This window comes from Scyliorhinus torazame, chromosome 11 (genome assembly GCF_047496885.1).
Source record: "Scyliorhinus torazame isolate Kashiwa2021f chromosome 11, sScyTor2.1, whole genome shotgun sequence".
NCBI lineage: Eukaryota > Metazoa > Chordata > Chondrichthyes > Carcharhiniformes > Scyliorhinidae > Scyliorhinus > Scyliorhinus torazame.
This window is the reverse complement of record NC_092717.1, coordinates 148,344,894-148,365,146: the sequence shown is the minus strand read 5'-3', so window position 1 is coordinate 148,365,146 and position 20,253 is coordinate 148,344,894. Positions and strand designations below refer to the sequence as shown.

Genomic DNA, 20,253 nt, shown 5'->3' with positions numbered 1-20,253 from the left:
AACACATCTGTTTCATAATTAGTTACATAAAAATCAAAAATGACCACGGAAAGATGGCTTCGGTAGTGACTGAAGTGTGAGGTACTCCGATCAATATGAATAACATATATCAGGCCCCCTTTTACTTATTTCAGAATGTTTAAACACCAGAATTTACTATCTGGTGACTGATCTTTGTTTCTGTTGAAAAGCACAGATTTAATTTATTTCCAACACATAAGGACCACTTTTCTGGGACGTCCTTAAGAGTAGCCAATCCATACAAAGTGTTTTATTTGGTGTGAAATAATACATGAAAATCACTTTTGGTATTTTGATCAGACACATTCTATGTTTACATTAACACAGCATGTATAAAAATATAATTGACTATCTTGAAATTTGTTCTGCAATCTATTTGAATTATTAATTTTCCAAGATGAGGAAGATACTCACAGTAACTGCATTGAAGCCTACTTGTGACAATAAGCGATTATTATTATTATTATTATTATTATTATTATTATTATTAAATCTTGCATTTACTTTGTCTGCATATTCAAGAATTACAGTAAAACTTTTCTTACAATCTCTTCAGCTTCTTTCATGATTTATTTTTCAAAGCTTTTGAAAAAGCAGTGAACTTTAGCCTGAGTATTTGGTAGAGTCATAGAGTTTTACAGTACAAAAGGATACCCTTTGGCCCATTGTATCCATGCTGGCCATCAAGCATCAGTCTATTCTACTCCCATTTTCCAGCACTTGGTCCGTAGCCTTGTATGCTATGGCGTTTCAAGTGTTCATCTAAATGCTGTCTAAATGTTGTGAGGGTTCCCTTCTCTACCACCTTTTTAGGCAGTGATTTCTGGATTCCCACTCCACACTGGGTGAAAAAGTTTTCCTCAAATCCTCTCTAAATCTCCTGCCCCATATCTTCTATCTGTGTCCCCTGGCTATTGACCCCACTACTAAAGAGAAAGATTTCTTCCTATCTACTGTCAATGCCAATCATAGTTTCAGTCCCTTGATCATGTGCCGCCTCAGCCTTCTCTGTTGTAACAAAAACAACCCAGCTTTGCCAGCCTCATTTCATAGCTGAAACGCTCCAGCCCAGGCAACATTCTCCAGCCTAAGCAACATGGTGGCTGAGGACACTTAATTTTAAAACTCTATGGGCTGAAACTGGTACTTAGTTTTCACCTGATGCAAATTATTTCAAATTTAATTCAATTGGTAGATTCATATGCCTGTCAATTATGAGTTTCAGGTTTGAGTTAGGTGGTAATGAAATGCTGAAAGAACTCTCAAGTCGTAAGATCCTGACCGATGTCGCCTCAGACATCCTGATGTATAGTGTAAAGTCCACATACATTCTGGAGGCATATCCAGAGGCAGGTGATGATCGTTGATTCTCCAAAAGAGCCTGCTGGGTGTTGGTGGGTCAGAGAGCAGAGCCCAGAAGGAGGTTGGTGAAGTTAGCATAATGAAGGTTCGCAAGAATTGAAAATGGACAGTTGGGGGTATTGCTCATAAAGGGAGCATGGTGGTGGTGAAGCGATTGCTTCATTAATTGGTCCTTCGGAGAATGGTAAAGAATGCTGAGGGTAGCCAATAGCTTTCTCAAAGGGAAGTCAAGGAAGAGTTGGTGACAGGAGATATGAAAACTGAAGGACTTATCTTATGAGGGAAGGTTGGGCCTATACCCATTGGTTCATCCATAAATTCTGACACTGAGCCTCATCAGACAGGAAAGTAGATCCTTCCACAGCCCATAAACACTACCATGGTGTAAATGGTTTAGCACAGTGGGCTAAATAGCTGGCTTGTAATGCAGAACAATGCCAGCAGCGCGGGTTCTATTCCCGTACCGGCCTCCCCGAACAGGCGCCGGAATGTGGCGACTAGGGGTTTTCACAGTAACTTCATTGAAGCCTACTTGTGACAATAAGCTATTATTATTATTATTATTGGCGAATGTAAGTCAGGTATTAATGTAATATTCTGCAGTGTTTGGCTGTATACTTTCCTATTGTCTGAGTGGAAATACTCACTATCACCAACAAAATAGATGAAATAATATCACACATAGAAAATGTTTGATCCAGTAGCCATTGCAGAGATTTAGCTGCAGAGTGTCCTACATCGGGAACAAAATACTTCAGCAAACATGCCTTTTAGAACGAAGAGGCAAAATGGGGAAGGACAAGATGTGCCCTGATAAGTATAGGATAACAATAGTAGAGAGTGAAAGGATATTTCCGAAACTAAGAAACCAGGTTGGCACCCAGGCTGGCAGTGTTAGGGTGCCCGGGTGTCACCAGCAGTGCCAGGATGCCACCATGCACAGAGGACAAGCACCTGCTGGCCTCCGATCCCCTGGGAGACCCCCACGAGTGCAATAGTAGTGGACTTGCCAACACTAAGGGCATTCAAATGGTCATTGGATAGACATATGGACGATAAGGGAATAGTGTAGATTTGCTTTAGAGTGGTTTCACAGGTTGGCGCAACATCGAGGGCCGAAGGGCCTGTACTGCGCTGTTATGTTCTATGTTCTAAATCTGAAAAAAACAAATTACTAGGGATGAGAATGAGTTGCCTAAGATGGATTGGAAAACGACATAAAAAGATATGATGGTGCAAGTAAGAGCTAGGATTTAAAAATATTTATTCAGAATTTGCAACATATATACATCCCGTTAAGGAATGATAATCTAATGGAAAAATAGTCCAATGGTGGATAGCCAGATAAATAAAAATTAGTATCCATTAAAGAAAGAGACAAAATGAGTGATAAGCTTGAGGATTGAGAGGATTTTATAATGCAGTAAAAAATGATCAAAAATTGAAAAAGAAAGAATATCAGAGCAAAAGACATGATAAATTGTAAAAGATTCTGTAGGTAGGTAAGAAGGAAGAAATTTGTGAAAGCAAATGTGAGCCTCTGTGAACAAGAGATAGGAGAGATTATAATGGGAAATAAAGAAATTTTAGATAAAGGGCGCGATCTACCTGAATGGGAACCAAAGCGTGCGAAGTTAGTCAGCTGTTTTGTTGTGCTCAGGGTGCCAAGAAACACGATGCTATCGAACGGCCATTCGGGTAGATCGGGGGCCTCAGCGAGGACTGCGCGGCTGAGGCGGCACTTAGTCCCATTTTCTGCACTGAGGAACCCTGTTCGGCGGAACTCCTCAGTGCAGGAGAGATCGGGATGCCAATTTTAAATGGCATCCTGTTCTCTCAATCCCCTGATGCGACCCCTGGATCCCCCCCCCCCCAAGCCACAACTCACCTATAAGGAGGTCCGCAGCCCCTTCCGCACCCCTCTGCTGGCACCCCCATACCCGATCCCGTTGCGTGAAAGATGTCAGCCTGGCACCCTGGCAGTTCCCCTGCCAGCTGGCAGTGCCACCTGGCATTGTGGCAGTGCCAGGCTGGCACCCAGGCTGGCAGTGTTAGGGTGCCCGGGTGTCACCAGCAGTGCCAGGATGCCACCATGCCCAGAGGACAAGCACCTGCTGGCCTCCGATCCCCTGGGAGACCCCCACAAGTGACGTTCTGTCTGGTCCCTGTTTGTGGAAACCAGCACTGAACAACGCTTGCCTGTGATCTCCATGGCGACGGGGTAAAATCCACACCTTAGTTAGATCTCGGGAAAGCATATTCGAATAAGACTAGCTGTCTCACTCTAATATTCAGATTTGCCACAATGGGCGAGATTCACATTGCCATGTCTTGCAAGATTGCATCTACTGGCTACTTTTCGGGCGCAATACGCCGGTACATCTCACCGCACTACTTTTGTATCTGTCTCTGCAATGGAAGATACAAAAATAATTCAGGAGATCGTGGGGAACAAAGGATCTAGTGAAAATTAAGAACTCGAAGAAATTAATTTTAATTTGGCAACGCCTTGGCTAATCAGAATCAACATGGCAACCGATCAAAACAGTAATTTTTTTCACTGCCTCTGTCTGGACTGCTGTCCAGCTTCCAGATAGCAGTCTCTTTTCTCAGGGGTTGGGGGGGTGGGGTGCTTCCTGACAGGGGTTTCTTTTCTCGGGGGTGGGAGGGTGCTTCCTGACAGGGGTCTCTTTTCTGTCAGGTTTCCTGGCAGGTTTATATTTTCTGGGGGGCCTGTTAGGGTCTCTGGGGGTGTCTCTTTATTTGGGGGTTCTCTGCGGGGTCTCTTTATTTTGGGGTCTCTGGGGTGTCTCTTTATTTAGCGGGTCCTTGCAGGGGGGGGCTCTGTATTTAGGGGGTCTCTAGGGGTGTCTCTTTTTTTAGGGGATGTCTTTATTTGGGGGTACTCTGCGGGGTCTCTTTATTTAGGGGGCCTTGGGATGGTGGTGGGGGTTCTTGTCGGGGTGGGATGGGCAGGTCTTGCATTGTCGGAGGGAGGGCAGCCCTCCGATAGACTTTGGGGGCAATTCCTTTAAGAAGTTATAACCCTTGGCCCATCGCGAGGTCCACCGCATCAGGACCACGCTAGGAAATACCTGTAGTAAATCCTTTCCACGTGATTCCCGGCATAGAGTGCGACTTTCACTTAAGATTAAATATGCATCCTGTAAAACAACCAGTAGTGTACATTGTGGGTGCATGCATAACCTATAATGTGTGCTTCAGTCTGTGGAAAGTCTGCTGATTTAATAACAGCAAGGATGCTACAGTTGAGTTCAATGTCCTTGAGCCCAAGAGAGGAAAAGTAAATTCAGGATTCTGCTGCAGAGTGCTATTTGGGGATATCTGTCAATTGTGTGTATCTAGTGAGGGGGAATTATGCCTCACATTGATAGCTTCTGAATGTTGCACCAGTGGAACACTTTCAGCACCTATGAAACTGCATTCCAAATATGCCTTCAGAATGGGGGCAAGAAGGGAGACATTCAGAATAGTAGGGACAAACTCGGGGCTTCTTAAGCATGTTGTGTAAATCTTGGCCTCTCTTTTTCTCTTTTTCCAGATGTTTTTGTAGCTGGGAAGCCCTGCGATTGTGATGTCGTGGTGGAGTGTCAGGTTGGTGACCCAACGTCCCTGGAAGTGAAGCTGACCAATCAGAGCAAGTGCACAGTTGGCCCCTTTGCCCTCACTGTCATTCCATACCAGGACTATCAGAACGGTGTCCACAACAATGATCTTGGGAATGCTGTTACTTTAATTGGATCCAATACATTCTATATAGATGCAGTAAGTCAACCATCTGGAAATAATAATCTACTGTCTTTTTTTTAAAAGTATATTTATTATGGTTTTACATTTTGGAGAATAACGCAACAAAATTACAAAATAATACATCGCCAAAAGCAAGGATCAAAAAAGCGGTTCAGCATACATGAGCACAGAGAGAGCGACAGGCAAACAACATCACAACTGGCTCGATTAAATCATTAGACCTTACTAGGTACCCATACAACCCCACCAGAGACCAAGGGAGAAACAAACGAGGTCATGAAAATATGGCAAATGGTGCACACCCTCCCACCCCTCGTCAGCCCGTAACTACTGTGACAAATCGGGATAAATTTTCGGCGCCATGTTCAGTCCTGCACCTGTGCACATCTCCCCCAATTCTAGCAACACCAACGACCCACAACAACCTCTTCTCCAATGACCCATCAGCACTCATATAGGAACCAAGCACGGATTCTTCATACCCACCTTACAAAAGCAAACAAAATACACAAAAACCCCAGCTCTAAGGGGTTTTACATATATACCACACAGCGCAACTTAACCCCAAACCAATACCCAATGCAGAACCAACATCATTCCATACTATTATCCAGAGAGGACCGGCAGCAATATGTTCGGATTATGATCAAACCTTCAGAGCCTCCCAAGGAAGGAAGAAAAGCGAAGGAAAAGCTAAAACTACCAGAACTAACCCACAAGTTAACAAGGGATCAAGATCCAACCCAGGCTCCATATTTCCCTGACGTGTGCACCGAGCAGCCACAAATGACAAAGAGAATAGGTCACTCAATCAACCAAAAAGGCATCCCACCCCCAGGGGAACGACAGGATATCCAACAAGCATAGAACTCACCTGATCTCGAGGCCCCCGTGCACAAAAGAAGCAAAACCCAACCTCCCAGGATTCCCCCAAAAAGCACCCTCGAAAAATGACATTCCAAGCCCGAGGGGCAACAGGATACTAGCCACAGTGCCGAACCTGGCCTAGCTCAGCATATCCCGACACAAGGGAGGCTATGCCCCCAGAACAGCCCAAAACCTGCACCCTAGCCCAACCAATACCTCTTCCGCCCCATCATCCCTACTAATACTAAGAAGAAAAGGATAATCACTCCAGCCCCAGCTGTGGGGGACCCCAACCGGAGAAGAACAACAGTCATGACCCCAACAATTGGGCACCCTGGGAGGGAGTGCCGATTCCCTTCTCCCTGGTACAACGAGGGGAACATCCCCCAGACCAATATACAAGACCAGGAGTAGAAAGAGCACCCTGCTTACTCGAATGAAGGGAGAAAGAAAGAAAAACCCCTGGGGTGAGGTGCCCAAACTGACTCTGAATCATCGCCACCACAGAAAATATACCAAGAGCAATCCTTCTCCTCAACAACCCATCACAATTAGCCAATCTCACCTCAACATGCCAATAGTAAATCCTTTTGTTCCAATGTCTCAAAGGAGGACCACATAGAGACCCAAATAAAAGAAGACTCAACTTCAGGCTTCAGAAGGAACTCAGTCCTCCCCAGGATACAAAATCTGCCCAGTCCATTGAAGGATAAAAGAACAGATTTTTAAATTCAAATACCCTAAAATGAAATAAATAAAAAACCCTGATGGGGATTATCTCTAACTGGTGGGGGACTATTCTCAATCTCGATGAGAACTGAGCTAACTCTACCAACCCCAACCATCCACCCTTCACCCCGTACTGGTTTCACTCATCTTCCTTAATTACAAGATAGGAGGAGATTAAAAACAAAAAACACTCCTCTTCCATAACCACAAGGATTATAAGATAATTATATTATTAGTGTCACAAGTAAGGGCGACACATTGCACAGTGGTTAACATTGCTGCCTATGGCGCTGAGGATGCGGGTTCGAATCCCGGCCCTGGGTCACTATCTGTGTGGAGTTTGCACATTCTCCTCGTGTCTGCGTCGGTTTCACCCTCACAACCCAAAGATGTGCAGGTTAGCTAAATTGCCCCTTAATTGGAAAAAAAATAATTGGGTACTCTAAATTTATATATTTTTTAAATTAGTGTCACAAGTAGGCTTATATTAACACTGCAGTGAAGTTACTGTGAAAATCCTGTAGTCGCCACATTCCGGCGCCTGTTCGGGTACACTGAGGGAGAATTCAGAATATCCAATTCATCTAACAAGCACGTCTGTTGGGACTTAACAAAAATGGAGTAAAGCTGAACAGACCACACTTCACATGATCAACTCAATATGATTTTGCTGGAACAGGATAATCGACAACACCCGCCCTCATAATAATCTTTATCAGTGTCACAAGTAGGCTTACATTAACGCTGCAATTAAGTTACTGTGAGAATCCCGAGTCCCCACACTTCGGCGCTTGTTCGGGTACACTGAGGGAGAAATCAGAATGTCCAAGTCACCTAACAGCACGTCTTTCTGGACTTGTGGGAGAAAACCGGAGCACCAGGATGAAACCCACACGGACACGGGGAGAACGCGCAGACTCCGCACAGACAGTGACCCAAGCCGGGGATCGAACCCGGGTCCCTGGCGCTGTGTAGCAACAATGCTAACCACTATGCCACCATGTGGCCTATCATGCTCACGTCTTGCGCACCCTTACAGGAGAAAGGAGAATATTAAATAATTAACATAATCATAAGGGAGTAACGTCCAGGATTATTGAAGAATTGCAGGATAAATACACCATGTGCACTGCACAAAAAGATAAAGGATAAGCCAGGATCAGCGAGCACTCTTCAGTATCGCTCTGGATTGTAATGATCAAAGCACAATGCACCATCACTTCCACCATGTCGTCTCTCCAACGCCGAGACAGTGTACAGCCTAGGCCCCGGCAAGGGGTGTGGGGGACTACTCGATCCACTCGGCCACCTCCAACCCCACACGACTAGCATCAAGAATAGGACGATATAGGCCTAGTGATCCATGAACTCAACTGACCCCTGGCCTCGAAGATCAGATTTCTGATTAATTGTGCTCCATCGAATCTGATGCACTCAGCATCCAAATCGAGATTGCCAAAACATGACGGCCAATTTTCGAACTCAGTCGGGAACTCGCCTCCCACCTCTTGCCAGGGACCGAGCCAACGAACACAACTTGCCTGGCTCCAACCTATCGAATCTGTCAGGATAAACAACACACCATGTAGCAGGATTTTGATGACACGACGGCAGGCTCTCTCCAGGGAAAGTGCTCTTTCGAGTGCAAGAACTCTCCCATGCACCTTCAGTACACTCCCAAAGGTACACAGCAATTCTTCAAAGTGAACTCTTAAGTGGATGCACCGCAGAGACAAGAGGTGGGATTCTCTGACCCCGGGGCCGGGTCGGAAAATCGTTGGGCCGGGCGCGATTCACGTGACACCGCCCCGACACTGGGCCACCTCCCCGGGCTAACCGATCGGCGGGCCGGCCTCTCCTGATGGGGGCCTCTTTTACTCCGCGCCGGCCCCTGTAGCCCTACGCCATGTTGCGTCGGGGCCGACGTGGAGAAGGAAGCTACCGCGCATGCACGAATTTGCGCCGGTCGCAGCGCGCATTCACGCCGGCCGCATCGCACATGCGCAGACCCGCGACGCCCGTTTGTCACCGGTATCAGCAGCTGGAGCGGCGTGAGTTGCCCCAGTGCCGTGCTGGCCCCTTGTGCAGCAGATGATCACTACACTTAGCGGTCCGGTGACACCGTCATAAAACTCTCCGGATTTTAACGACGGCGTCAACACTCTGCTGTCAGAAGGGAGAATAGATATTCAACCAAGACAACATTTTGAATGGTGGCCATCATCTGTACACACACAGCACCGCCGAAGCGGGAGCCTGCTAAGCAACAACTACGCCAATCCAAGCTGGGCCCAGCTCTAGCCTACTCCAACCGTCACAAACAAACAAAGATTTTAAATATTTTTCTCAGCTTTTCTTCTCAAAACACCAATCAGGAACCTCCAGGGACATCGCGCAAGCCATGGACCACAAGAGGAAGCAAAAATGAAATGTGCACCAGGATAAGATAAAGGATTAAAAGATGAGCAGAACTGGAACTCGTAAAAATGCAACCACTCCCACATACACATCACATACACCACCCGCACTGTCTTGTTTGATGTTACATTGCTATGAAGAATATAGTTTATGAATAACAACAACAGTTTATATTTATATAGCACCTTTAACGTAATGAAACATCCTAAGATGCTTTGCAGGCGCATTTTAAACAAAGAATGACATCGGGCCACATAAGGAGTTATTAGGTCAGATGACTAACGGCTTGGTCAAAGAAGATAATGTCTCAGTAAATTTTAGCAAGTATTTCCGATAGACACGACAGAAGAAAGATTAATATTGTCAGACAAAGTTGTCTGAATGGAGCAGACAAGGGTTGTATTTCTTAGCTGAATGTCTTCTCTGACATTCAGATGGGTTGAAATTTACCTGGAGCTGTCAGGCAAATTGGGTGATAGCATATGAATGGTCCATTTACACTCTTCAGGGTTTTGTTTCTCCAGTGAAGAAGGAACGCGGATGTAAAATGGACTACCGATCTGCGAGTGCCATTTTTATGCTGGAACTCTAGATGGATTTCACCTCCAGAATCTCTGATACTATTTGACCAGAGATGAGATTACCTTCTGATGCACGAACAATTACAATTAAAGACAAGGTAGTAACATAACTGAAGGCTTTAATAGACTAGAACTGTTCCCCAGCAGCTTCGGTACAGAATGAGGGCTGCTGGGACGGCACCGGTTCTTATACCCCGACTGTCAGGGAGGAGCTACATACCAAACAGCCAATGGTAAACTCCTAGGTTTAACCAATGGTCTTCAGCCTCTCCGGTACTGCAATACCTGATAATACCACATTCACCCCCTGTTAAAAAAGAGTCCGGCGGGGGTGGTGGCCAGTGGTTACAATTGCATCTAACATGGTATGATCAGATATGGAGGTACCGTGATACCTCCTTACAGAGTTGTCGAGAATATTTACAAGTGTGGAAGATATATACATTCAGTGTTCATTTACAGTTACAGTGAAGCAATCAGTCGGTCGGGTGGCCTGGTCGTCTTCCTGGATCGTCTGAGCTTCGGTAGGTATTCTGGTGGGGTTCCGGGCGTTTGCGACTCCGGGAGCGTGGTTTCGGCCTCCATGGCAGCTTCGTCACCCCTAGACGGCGCTGGTGAGGAAAACGGTTGACACGAGTGGGGGGCGCCTGTAGGGGGCGTCGGTGGGTGGGAGGGCCTAGGCAGGAGCGGCGGGAGGACTGACCCTCCTGTGAGGTGCTGTGGGGGGGGGGGGGGGGGTAATGGTTCGGGTGCATGTGGGGTTCCGGCGGGCGCCTGGTCCCGAAGGGAGACTGTATCTTGCCGGCCGTAAGGGAACGCCACGTAGGCGTACTGGGGGTTAGCGTGCAGCAGGTGGACCCTCTCGACCAACCAGTCCGACTTGTGCGCCCGCACGTGCTTCCGGAGCAGGATGGGTCCGGGTGTTGCTAGCCAGGTTGGGAGCGAGGTCCCGGAGGAGGACTTCCTGGGGAAGACGAGGAGACATTCATGAGGTGTCTGGTTGGTAGTTGTACAGAGCAGTGACCGGATGACATGGAGGGCCTCCGGGAGGACATCTTGCCAGCGGGAGACTGGGAGATTCCTGGATTGTAGGGCCAGTAGAACAGTCTTCCAGACCGTTCCGTTCTCCCTCTCTACCTGCCCATTTCCCCGGGGGTTGTAACTGGTATTCTTGCTTGAGGCAATGTTGAGCAGGAATTGACGCAGTTCGTCGCTCATAAAGGAAGACCCCCTATCACTATGTATGTACGCGGAGAAACCGAACAGTGTAAAGATACCCTGGAGGGCCTTGATGACGGTGGTTGCGGTCATGTCTGGGCAGGGGATGGCGAATGGGAACCGGGAGTACTCGTCAATCACGTTCAGGAAGTACGTATTGCGGTCGGTGGAGGGGAGGGCGCCTTTCCTGTCCATGCTGAGGCGTTCAAAGGGACGGGAAGCCTTTATCAGGTGCGCCCTCTCTGGCCGGTAGAATTGCGGTTTGCACTCCGCGCAGATTTGGCAGTCCCTGGTGGCTGTCCTGACCTCCAAGATGGAGTAGGGCAGGTTGCGGGTCTTAATGAAGTGGAAAAAACGAGTGACGCCCGGGTGGCAGAGGTCCTCGTGGAGGGCTCGGAGGCGGTCCACTTGTGCGGTGGCACATGTGCCGCGGGACAGGGCATCATGAGGCTCGTTTAGCTTCCCGGGACGATACAAGATCTCGTAGTTGTAGGTGGAGAGTTCTATCCTCCATCGCACGATCTTGTCGTTTTTTATCTTGCCCCGCTGTGCATTATCGAACATGAACGGCACCGATCGTTGGTCAGTGAGGAGAGTGAATCTCCTGCCGGCCAGGTAATGCCTCCAATGTCGCACAGCTTCTATTATGGCTTGCGCCTCTTTTTCGACCGAGGAATGGCGAATTTCGGAAGCATGGAGTGTACAGGAGAAGAAGGCCAACGGTTGGTTGAGAGTGGCGGTCAGAGCTACGTCGGACGCATCGCTCTCGACCTGGAAGGGGAGGGACTCGTCGATGGCGCGCATCGTGGCCTTTGCAATGTCTGCTTTGATGCGGCTGAAGGCCTGGCGGGCCTCCGTCGACAGGTTGTGGACTGGATTAGGGGCCGGGCTTTGTCTGCGTAGTTAGGGACCCACTGGGCGTAATAACTGAAAAACCTGAAGCAGCGTTTCAGGGCCTTGGGGCAGTGAGGGAGGGGGAACTCCATGAGGGGGCGCATGCGTTCAGGGTCAGGGCCTATAACTCCATTTCGCACTACGTAGCCTAGAATGGCTAGACGGTCGGTGCTAAATACGCATTTATCCTTATTATACGTTAAGTTAAGGATTTTTGCGGTCTGGAGAAATTTTCGGAGGTTGGTGTCGTGGTCTTGCTGGTCATGGCAGCAGATGGTGACGTTATCAAGATACGGGAACGTTGCGCGTAAGCCATCCGGTCCATCTCGCGTTGGAAGTCCGAGACCCCGTTAGTGACACCAAAGGGAACCCTTAAAAAATGATAGAGCCGCCCATCTGCTTCGAAGGCAGTGTATTTACGGTCGCTCGTGCGGAGGGGTAACTGATGGTAGGCTGACTTGAGATCCACCGTGGAGAAGACCTTATATTGCGCGATCCTGTTTACCAGGTCGGATATGCGGGGGAGAGGGTACGCGCCTGGCTGCGTAAACCTGTTGATGGTCTGACTGTAGTTAATGACCATCCTATGTTTCTCCCCGGTCTTTACCACCACTACTTGAGCTCTCCAGGGACTGTTGCTAGCCTTCAATGACCCCTTCCCTCAGTAGCCTTTGGACCTCTGACCTGATGTAGGTCCGGTCCTGGGCACTGTACCGTCTGCTCCTGGTGGCGATGGGTTTGCAATCCGGGTGAGGTTCGCAAACAGGGAAGGCGGGTTGACCTTAAGGGTCGCGAGGCCGCAGACGGTAAGGGTGGGTATAGGGCCGCCGAATTTGAAGATCAGGCTTTGCAAGTTACATTGGAAGTCCAACCCCAGGAGTGTAGCTGCGCAGAGGTGCGGCAGGACATAAAGGCGGAACTTGTTGAATTTCCTGCCTTGGGCAGTGAGGTTTGCTAGGCAGAACCCCTTTATCTCCACTGAGTGTGACCCGGAGGCCAGGGAGATTCTTTGGTTTACAGAATGGGTAACAAGTGAACGGCGCCTTACCGTGTCGGGGTGTATAAAGCTTTCCGTGTTCCCAGAGTCGATTAGGCAGGACGTCTCGTGGATGTTGATGAAGACCGCCGTCATTGCTGTTGCGAGTGTCCGAGGTCGATTTTGGTCCAGAGTCACCGAGGCCAGATGAAGTAGTTGCGGGTTTTGATCGGGCAGCGTGTTGTCGGCCGTGCTGGCGGCCTGGGGCCCCATCCAAGATGGCGTCTCACATGAGTCGCACATGGTGGTCGAGGATGGACAAAATAGCGGCGAGGATGGACAAAATGGCGGCGCCCATCCGTCCAGCGTGGTGTCTGAGGGGCAAGATGGCCGTGCCCGTGGGTCGCACGTGGCCCTAGGATAGGGGGGTGGCGGTGAGTGCTGGCCGCCTGGGGCCCGAGGAAGGTTGCCGCGGCGGCCCGGAGTGGCTGGAGACCGCGGCCACGGCTCATGCCTGGCAGACCCCCACAAAATGGCCCCCCTTGCCACACTGTTTGCAGGTGGAGGTGCGGGCCAGGCAGCGCTGGCGGGAGTGCTTCGCCTGCCCGCAGAAGAAACAGCGGGGCCCGACGGGGTTAGCGGGCCGTCTTACAGCGCAGGCCTGCGGGGACACGGGGAAGGTCTGTGGGGCTGCCGCTACGGGATGCCACCCAGCCCAGGGGGCGGCTGCGCGGTCGGGCGCATAGGATTGCACGTTTCTGGAGGCAACGTCCATGGACCCTGCCAGGGCCCGTGCCTCTCTAAGTCCCAGGGTGTCTTTTTCTCAGAGTCTTTGGCGGATCTCTGAGGAGCTCATACCTGCTACGAAGGCATCCCGGATTAGTAGTTCCGTGTGCTCGCTCCCCGAAACTTGCGGGCAGCCACAGTTTCTGCCCAGCACCAGTAGCTCACCGTAGAAGTCCTCCAGCAATTCCCCGGGGCTTTGCCATCTAGTTGCAAGCAGGTGACGTGCGTAGACCTGATTTACAGGGCGGATATAATGTCCTTTTAACAGTTCGATCGCAGCATCAAAATTCTCCGCCTCCTCGATGAGGGTGTAGATCCCAGGACTTACCCTTGAGTGCAGGAGATGCAGTTTCTGTTCTTCTGAGGGTGCGCCTCCGGCCGTCTCGAGGTAGCCTTTAAAGCACGCCAGCCAGTGCTTAAATATCGCCGCCGAGTTCTCCGCGTGGGGGCTGAGTTGTAGACACTCCGGCTTGATTCGGAGATCCATCCTTTCAGCTTAAGTGCAGTCTATTAAATTGATGCACGATCAATTACAATTAAAGACGAAGTAGTAACATAACTGAAGGCTTTAATAGACTAGAACTGTTCCCCAGCAGCTTCGGTACAGAATGAGGGCTGCTGGGGCGGCACCAGTTCTTATACCCCGCCTGTCAGGGCGGAGCTACATACCAAACAGCCAATGGTAAACTCCTAGGTTTAACCTATGGTCTTCAGCCTCTCGGGTACTGCAATACCTGATAATACCACATCTTCTTTGACCAAGCTTTTGATCATCTGACCTAATAACCCCTTATTTTCTGCCCCCGATCATGACAGAATGTAACAGAATGCCAAGATAAATTACAAGTTTGCAATGCCCCACCACAGCCTCTTCTCCAACGACCTTAATCTTTTGTCTAACTTTAAAAAGTAATTGAAAATCTTCAGTGTTAGAGTGGAATGTTGTATAGCATCAGTAAAAATGGGTAAGCTGTTTCTGAAAGGTGAGAAGGATAAAACTTTGATTAAGGCCTGGATTTGGCCCTTAAAACAAAATACTCTTTCACGATTGTTGAGTGAAATCTTTGATCCTTACTGAAGGGGCAAAAGAGATATATGAGAGTGGTACCAGGGCTGTAGGATGTCAATTATGTGGAGAGGCTTGAGTTGTTCTCTTCAGAGCAGAAATACTGAATGGAATATTTGATAGATTTGATGGATTTAGTCAATAAGAAGATATTGCTTTCAGTAGCAGAAAGGTCAGTGATCAGTTGACACAGTACTAAGGTGATTGGCAAAAAAGCAGAGAGCTGCAATCAGGAATTCACAGTTTGAAAAGGTGGTGGAAGCAGATTCAATAGTAACGTTTCAAGGGGGTGGGGGTTGTGGGGGTGGGTGGGCGGGGGGGGGGGGGGGGAGGGGAATGCTGCCTGTCTCCTCCACCCTCCCCTGTATTTTTTAGCCCATTGAATCATTTCATTTCCAGCACGGAAGGTGGCCACTTAGCCTATTATTCTTGAACTAGTGCCAGCTCTTATATTCAAGCTTTCTATTGAATTTCCATTCCCTTGCCCTTTCCGTATATCCTTTTACATTTCTTTTAAAAACTTACTGAATTCCATTTTAAATGGTGTTGTAGTCTCTGCCTTAATAGCCACTTGAGGAATAGCATTCCATATTCGGATAAAACTTTCTGTTCATGGATGTAATACTAACCACATTCCTTTTATTGATTCATTATGATTTTGTCAACAATGTCAATGAATTAGATAAGCACAAGCTGCCTTTTACAGAATTAGACTGAATTTCTGCCTTTCCCAAGCTTCCTTTTGCATACTTACCTACAGTTGTGTCTCTTCCACATCTCCTTAGCTGCTCCTTCAGTTCTACTTTCACCTTCCTCTATAAAAGCTGATTTGAATATTTCTCCACCATTACCTTACTCTCAACGGCAAACTGATCATTTAATTTCAAAATAGCCCCACCAGTCCATGGTCTGTCCTTTAAAATATGTGTTAATCACTTCATTTTGACTGCCAGTCGTCTTTCGTTCTTCCGTGTAACGGGTCCTTCGGACCAAATCGTGGAACAATGGATGATTTTCACTGCTCGGCAATTTCAAGAGAAATGTCAAGCGCAACATCAACCACTCTACATGGCCTTCATCGATCTGACCAAGGCTTTTGACTCAGTGAGGAAGGGCTATGGAAGACGCAGGGCGGGATTCTCCGTCGGCCAACGCCGAAATCGGGAAATGCGATTGGACGGAGAATCGGTTACGACGCTGAAATCGCGGCGGGTGCCGATTTTAACGACAAATCGCAATTCTCCATTGCCTCGACAGTGGCGTCAATTCATTCCGGAACGCACGTATAGTAAACACCGTTTGCTCCATTATCATCAGCGGGCCTGACCCAGTAGTCTCCAGGGCCTCCTTAATTCTCTGCCTCCAATGAGCTGGATTCCTGACGGCGTGGCTCACTTGTGCTTTTAAAAATCGTGAAACCGGCGCGTGACTGATGAGGCAGCGAGAGGAGGTAGGAAACAGAGAGGTGTGACCGTGGGCTGTCGGGCTAGCTAGGCTGGCTGGGGTGGGGTGGGGTGGGGCCCTGCCAGGTCTGGTAAGGGAGGTGGGGAGGAGGGGTGGGCCTGGTGACGGGGGAACAGGCTGTGGGCCGGGGTGACCCCCCGTCCCCCCACAGAACTGGGACGGTGTCCAGGCACAGAATGGCATTGACGGGCCTGCAAGGCAGCCACCTTGCTGCCCATCCCACTGACCACTCACCTTGGCCCCTAGTTCTGCAGGCCATACGATTGCCCCCACACCCACATCACACCCACTGCCATACCGCCCACCACCCAACTGGCCAGCAGCCGCCGGCGGGGCATCAGGCAGCCCACCCTATGGGGACGCTGGGCGGGAGCCGCGGAGCCTAACGCTGGCAGCAGGAATGGGCGCCAGTGCCAGAGTTCCCCACGGTGCCAGCACCGAGAGGGTCGGGGTGCGGAGATCGGGGGCATGCGGGGGCAGAGTCCGCAATGTCAACTGGGGCCACCATGTTGCCAGTGGACCTGGTTGGGCACAGGGGACGCACCATGCTAATATTTCGGCCTTTCACCTTTTGCAGACATTAGATATTGGAATTCAACAAGCTATGGTGGCCTTCCTGCTGGTGGTCACAGCCCTGTGGGTTGCCCTGCAGCTGCACGAGCTGGAGCTGCTCGAGTAGGAGGGAGCAGCAGAGAGGGGGAGGGCAGTGGAGCGTGCAGCCACAGAGCCTGCCCCAGAGGAACAGGAGGCAGCTGACAAGGATGGAGAGCCAGCTGCCCAACCGGCTGAGGAGGAGGAGGAGGTGCAAAGGAGGCACACATGAGGCCTCATGTTTACCGGCAGTGCCTGTCATTCGAGGACCTGCCGGACCAGGCATGCTGTCAAAGACTCCGGCTGAGCAGGGTGATATATCTGCCAGATCATGACGCACCTGGCACCACAGGGGAATGGGGGAGGATACCCGCTCCCGGTGACTGTCAAGGTGACGGTTGCCATGAACCTTTACGCCACAGGGTCCTTCCAGGTGCCGAGTGGGGACCTGTCCGGGATCTTTCACAGCTCAGTGCACAGATGCATCCATGCCATTACAGAGGCCCTATATGCCAGTCAGCACAATACATCCATTTTAATGTGGACCGTGAGCAGCAGGATGCCTGGGCAGCGGGGTTCACCTTCCTCGATGGGATGCCCCGAGTCCAGGGGCTGATCAACAGGATGCATGTCCCCCTCTGAGCGGCAGCCGATGACAGGGGTTCCACACGAACATGCAGCTGATATGTGACTATGAGCTGCGCATCATGCACGTCTGCACCCGATACCCGAGCAGTGTGCACGACGCCTTTATCCTGGCACACTCGACGATTCGTGACATGTTCAAGAAGACCTCCTGACTGGGGGTGTTGGCTCCTGAGAGACCGGGGTTATCCACTGCGGTCATGACTGATGACGCCTCTCCGGAGGCCACAGGCCGACGCCAAGACCCGTTACAATGATGTCCATGCAGCGACCAAGGCGTGATGGAGCAGTGCTTCGGCCTCCTGAAGATGTGGTTCAGGTGCCTGGACTGCTCTGGAGGGGCCCTCCAGAGAGGGCTACCCGCATCGTGGCGGCCTGCTGCATCCTCCACAACATCGTGTAGCAGAGGGGCAACCTGCTGGAGGAGGAGGATGAACACCAGTTCTCGTCCGAAGAAGAGGCTGCAGTGGAGGGCGAAGATGGACAGGACATAGGGCCCAGGCAGGCACGGGAAGCCGCGCAACGTGTGCACCAGGGTCAACGCACACGAGATGCTCTGTTGGCTCCAGGTTTGCAGACTAGTGGGGGCAGGGGGCGGGGGGAGGACTGGCCCAGGATATGGACACCGCTTCTCACCCCTGCCTGCAACCCACTCCGAGATACATCCCTGCTGCACTACTGGGTGAGGGCCCTGGTTTGGTAGTAACACCAGGTCTGAACCATGGGATGGAGGATGATGACAACTCACTCTGTGATCAGCTCTGGTGCTCTGCGTCTTATGACAACGTCTGACTCCTACCCACGGTAGGATTTTCCACTGCAAAGGGTGGTGAGTGCCTTGAACATGTTGCCAGTGGAGGTTGTGGAAGCAGATATATTAACAGTGTTCAACAGGCATCTTGACAAACACATGGGTAGGATGGATATAAAGGGGTATGGCACGAGGAAGTGCTGAGGGTTTTGGCAAAGGTTGGTATTATGACCGGCACAAGCTTGGAATGCCGAATGGCCTGTTCCTGTGCTGTATTGCATGGTCGCATAGTGGTTAGCACTATGGCTTCACAGCGCCTGGGCCCAGGTTCGATTCCCAGCTTGGGTCACTCTCTGTGCGGAGTCTGCACATTCTCCCCATGTCTGCATGGGTTTCCTCCGGGTGCTCCGGTTTCCTCCCACAAGTCCCGAAAGACGTGCTGTTGGGTAATTTGGATATTCTGAATTCTCCCTCTGTGTACCCGAACAGGCGCCGGAGTGTGGCGACTTGGGGATTTTCATAGTAACTTCATTGCAGGGTTAATGTAAGCCTATTTATTGTGACAATAAAGGTTATTATTATTGTTCTTTGTTCTTGCTCTTTGTCTACCTGGGTGATCCCTGCATGCGAGCTGGCCATCCCATCACACTATCCTATCGGAACCCTGGGGTGACGGTGGTGGGGATGGTCGGGGGGAGGGGAGTGGAGGGGCGTGGAGAGCCCAAGCTACCCATAACGTCCGCCTATTCCACACCCCCTCCGCCATCTCTCTGGCCAGAACTGGCCAGCCCACCCCTTACAAGCATCTGACAAAGCATCGAGGCAGTTTGTAACAGTGTTAACAGGTGTTTAATATGCACAAAAATTTACAGATACATGCCCTGGCCCCTATAACTAAATGTTACATCCAGGTGGATCCCGAGATGCTACATCAGGAGTGGAGGCGGCCTAGTGTGATTCCCGCCCTGAGACCTGGGTCCCTGTTGGTGGCCGTCTTCTGGGGTGACCGGATTGATGGGCCCGACTGCTGCTCGGGTGTCCCAGGTGGCATGGTATCACCCAGTTCTTTCCGCTGCCACCAGATGTGCCAAGGACAGGAGGGGCGGGGAAGTCCGAGGTGCTGCAGTGTTCCGGAACCTCCCCTGCAGAGGTAACCAGCACGGGCCCCATCACCTCCTCCTCCCTCAGGGTGCCCGGTGGTCCCCGGGCTACTCCATGGAATGGGGGGTGGGAGCAGAGCTAAACCCTGAGGCTTCATCGCCACCTGGCGCTGACAGTCCTGGAGGCCCGCTTGACCAGGGTCTGCATGCTCACTGCCATGGAGCACAGGACCATCGCTGTCTGGGACTGCATCACATCACCCATTGACTGTGCCACCACTTTCTGGGTCTTTGTCACATCAGCCAGTGGCTGCGCCATCGCCCCCTGGGTCTGGGCTACCTCCCTCTGTGACTGCGCCCCTGGGCAATGTCACCGACGATCTCAGCCATGGCCCGCTGTGACTGGGTCATGCTCAGAAGCACCACTGCATTTTCAAGGTGGCTGTCTGTGAGGCGGCAACCCTGTCCTGGGTCTCGGCCAGTGCCTGCACAGAATGCCCCAGGCCTTGGACACGCTGATCCATAGCCAAAACCCTTGCCCCCAATGCCTCCACCGCGGGCGCCACCCGTGCTTTGTTGGCCTGCGTGGCATGCATGGTCGGCACAACTTCCTGCTCCAACTGCGCCTGCAGGTACTGGATGCTCGCCGACAGCCCCTCATGTAGTCCCTGTCTCTGCGACTGCATCTCCACAATCAATGGGATTGTCCGTTCCAGAAGCCCAAAACCTGTCTGGATGGCAGCTAGTTCCTGGGGTTGACCTGCCCTCCGACGTATGGAAGCGGCTCCATAAATCGTGGATGCATTGGTGGTCATCTTCCAGGATTCTATAGACTCTGGAACAGTTCCTGCAGATTGGAGGGCAGCTAATGTAACTCCACTATTTAAAAAGGGAGGTAGAGAGAAAATAGGGAATTATGGACCAGTAAGCCTGACTTCAGTAGTGGGGAAAATTCTAGAATCCATTATCAAGAATTTTATAGCAGAGCACTTAAAAAATAGTAGCAGAATCGG

The 20,253-nt window shown here is 50.4% G+C and overlaps 1 protein-coding gene across 6 annotated transcripts in view; it reads left to right on the top strand.

Annotated features, from left to right (window-relative positions):
* trappc9 (trafficking protein particle complex subunit 9) overlaps nt 1-20,253 on the top strand; it is a 1,142,468-nt gene that overhangs the window by 1,109,585 nt on the left and 12,630 nt on the right. For all 6 annotated transcript variants that reach the window (XM_072467873.1, XM_072467875.1, XM_072467870.1 and 3 more), the window contains one exon: nt 4,946-5,169. In XM_072467873.1, coding sequence (XP_072323974.1) covers nt 4,946-5,169 — 224 coding nt within the window. The remainder of the gene's footprint in view (nt 1-4,945; nt 5,170-20,253) is intronic.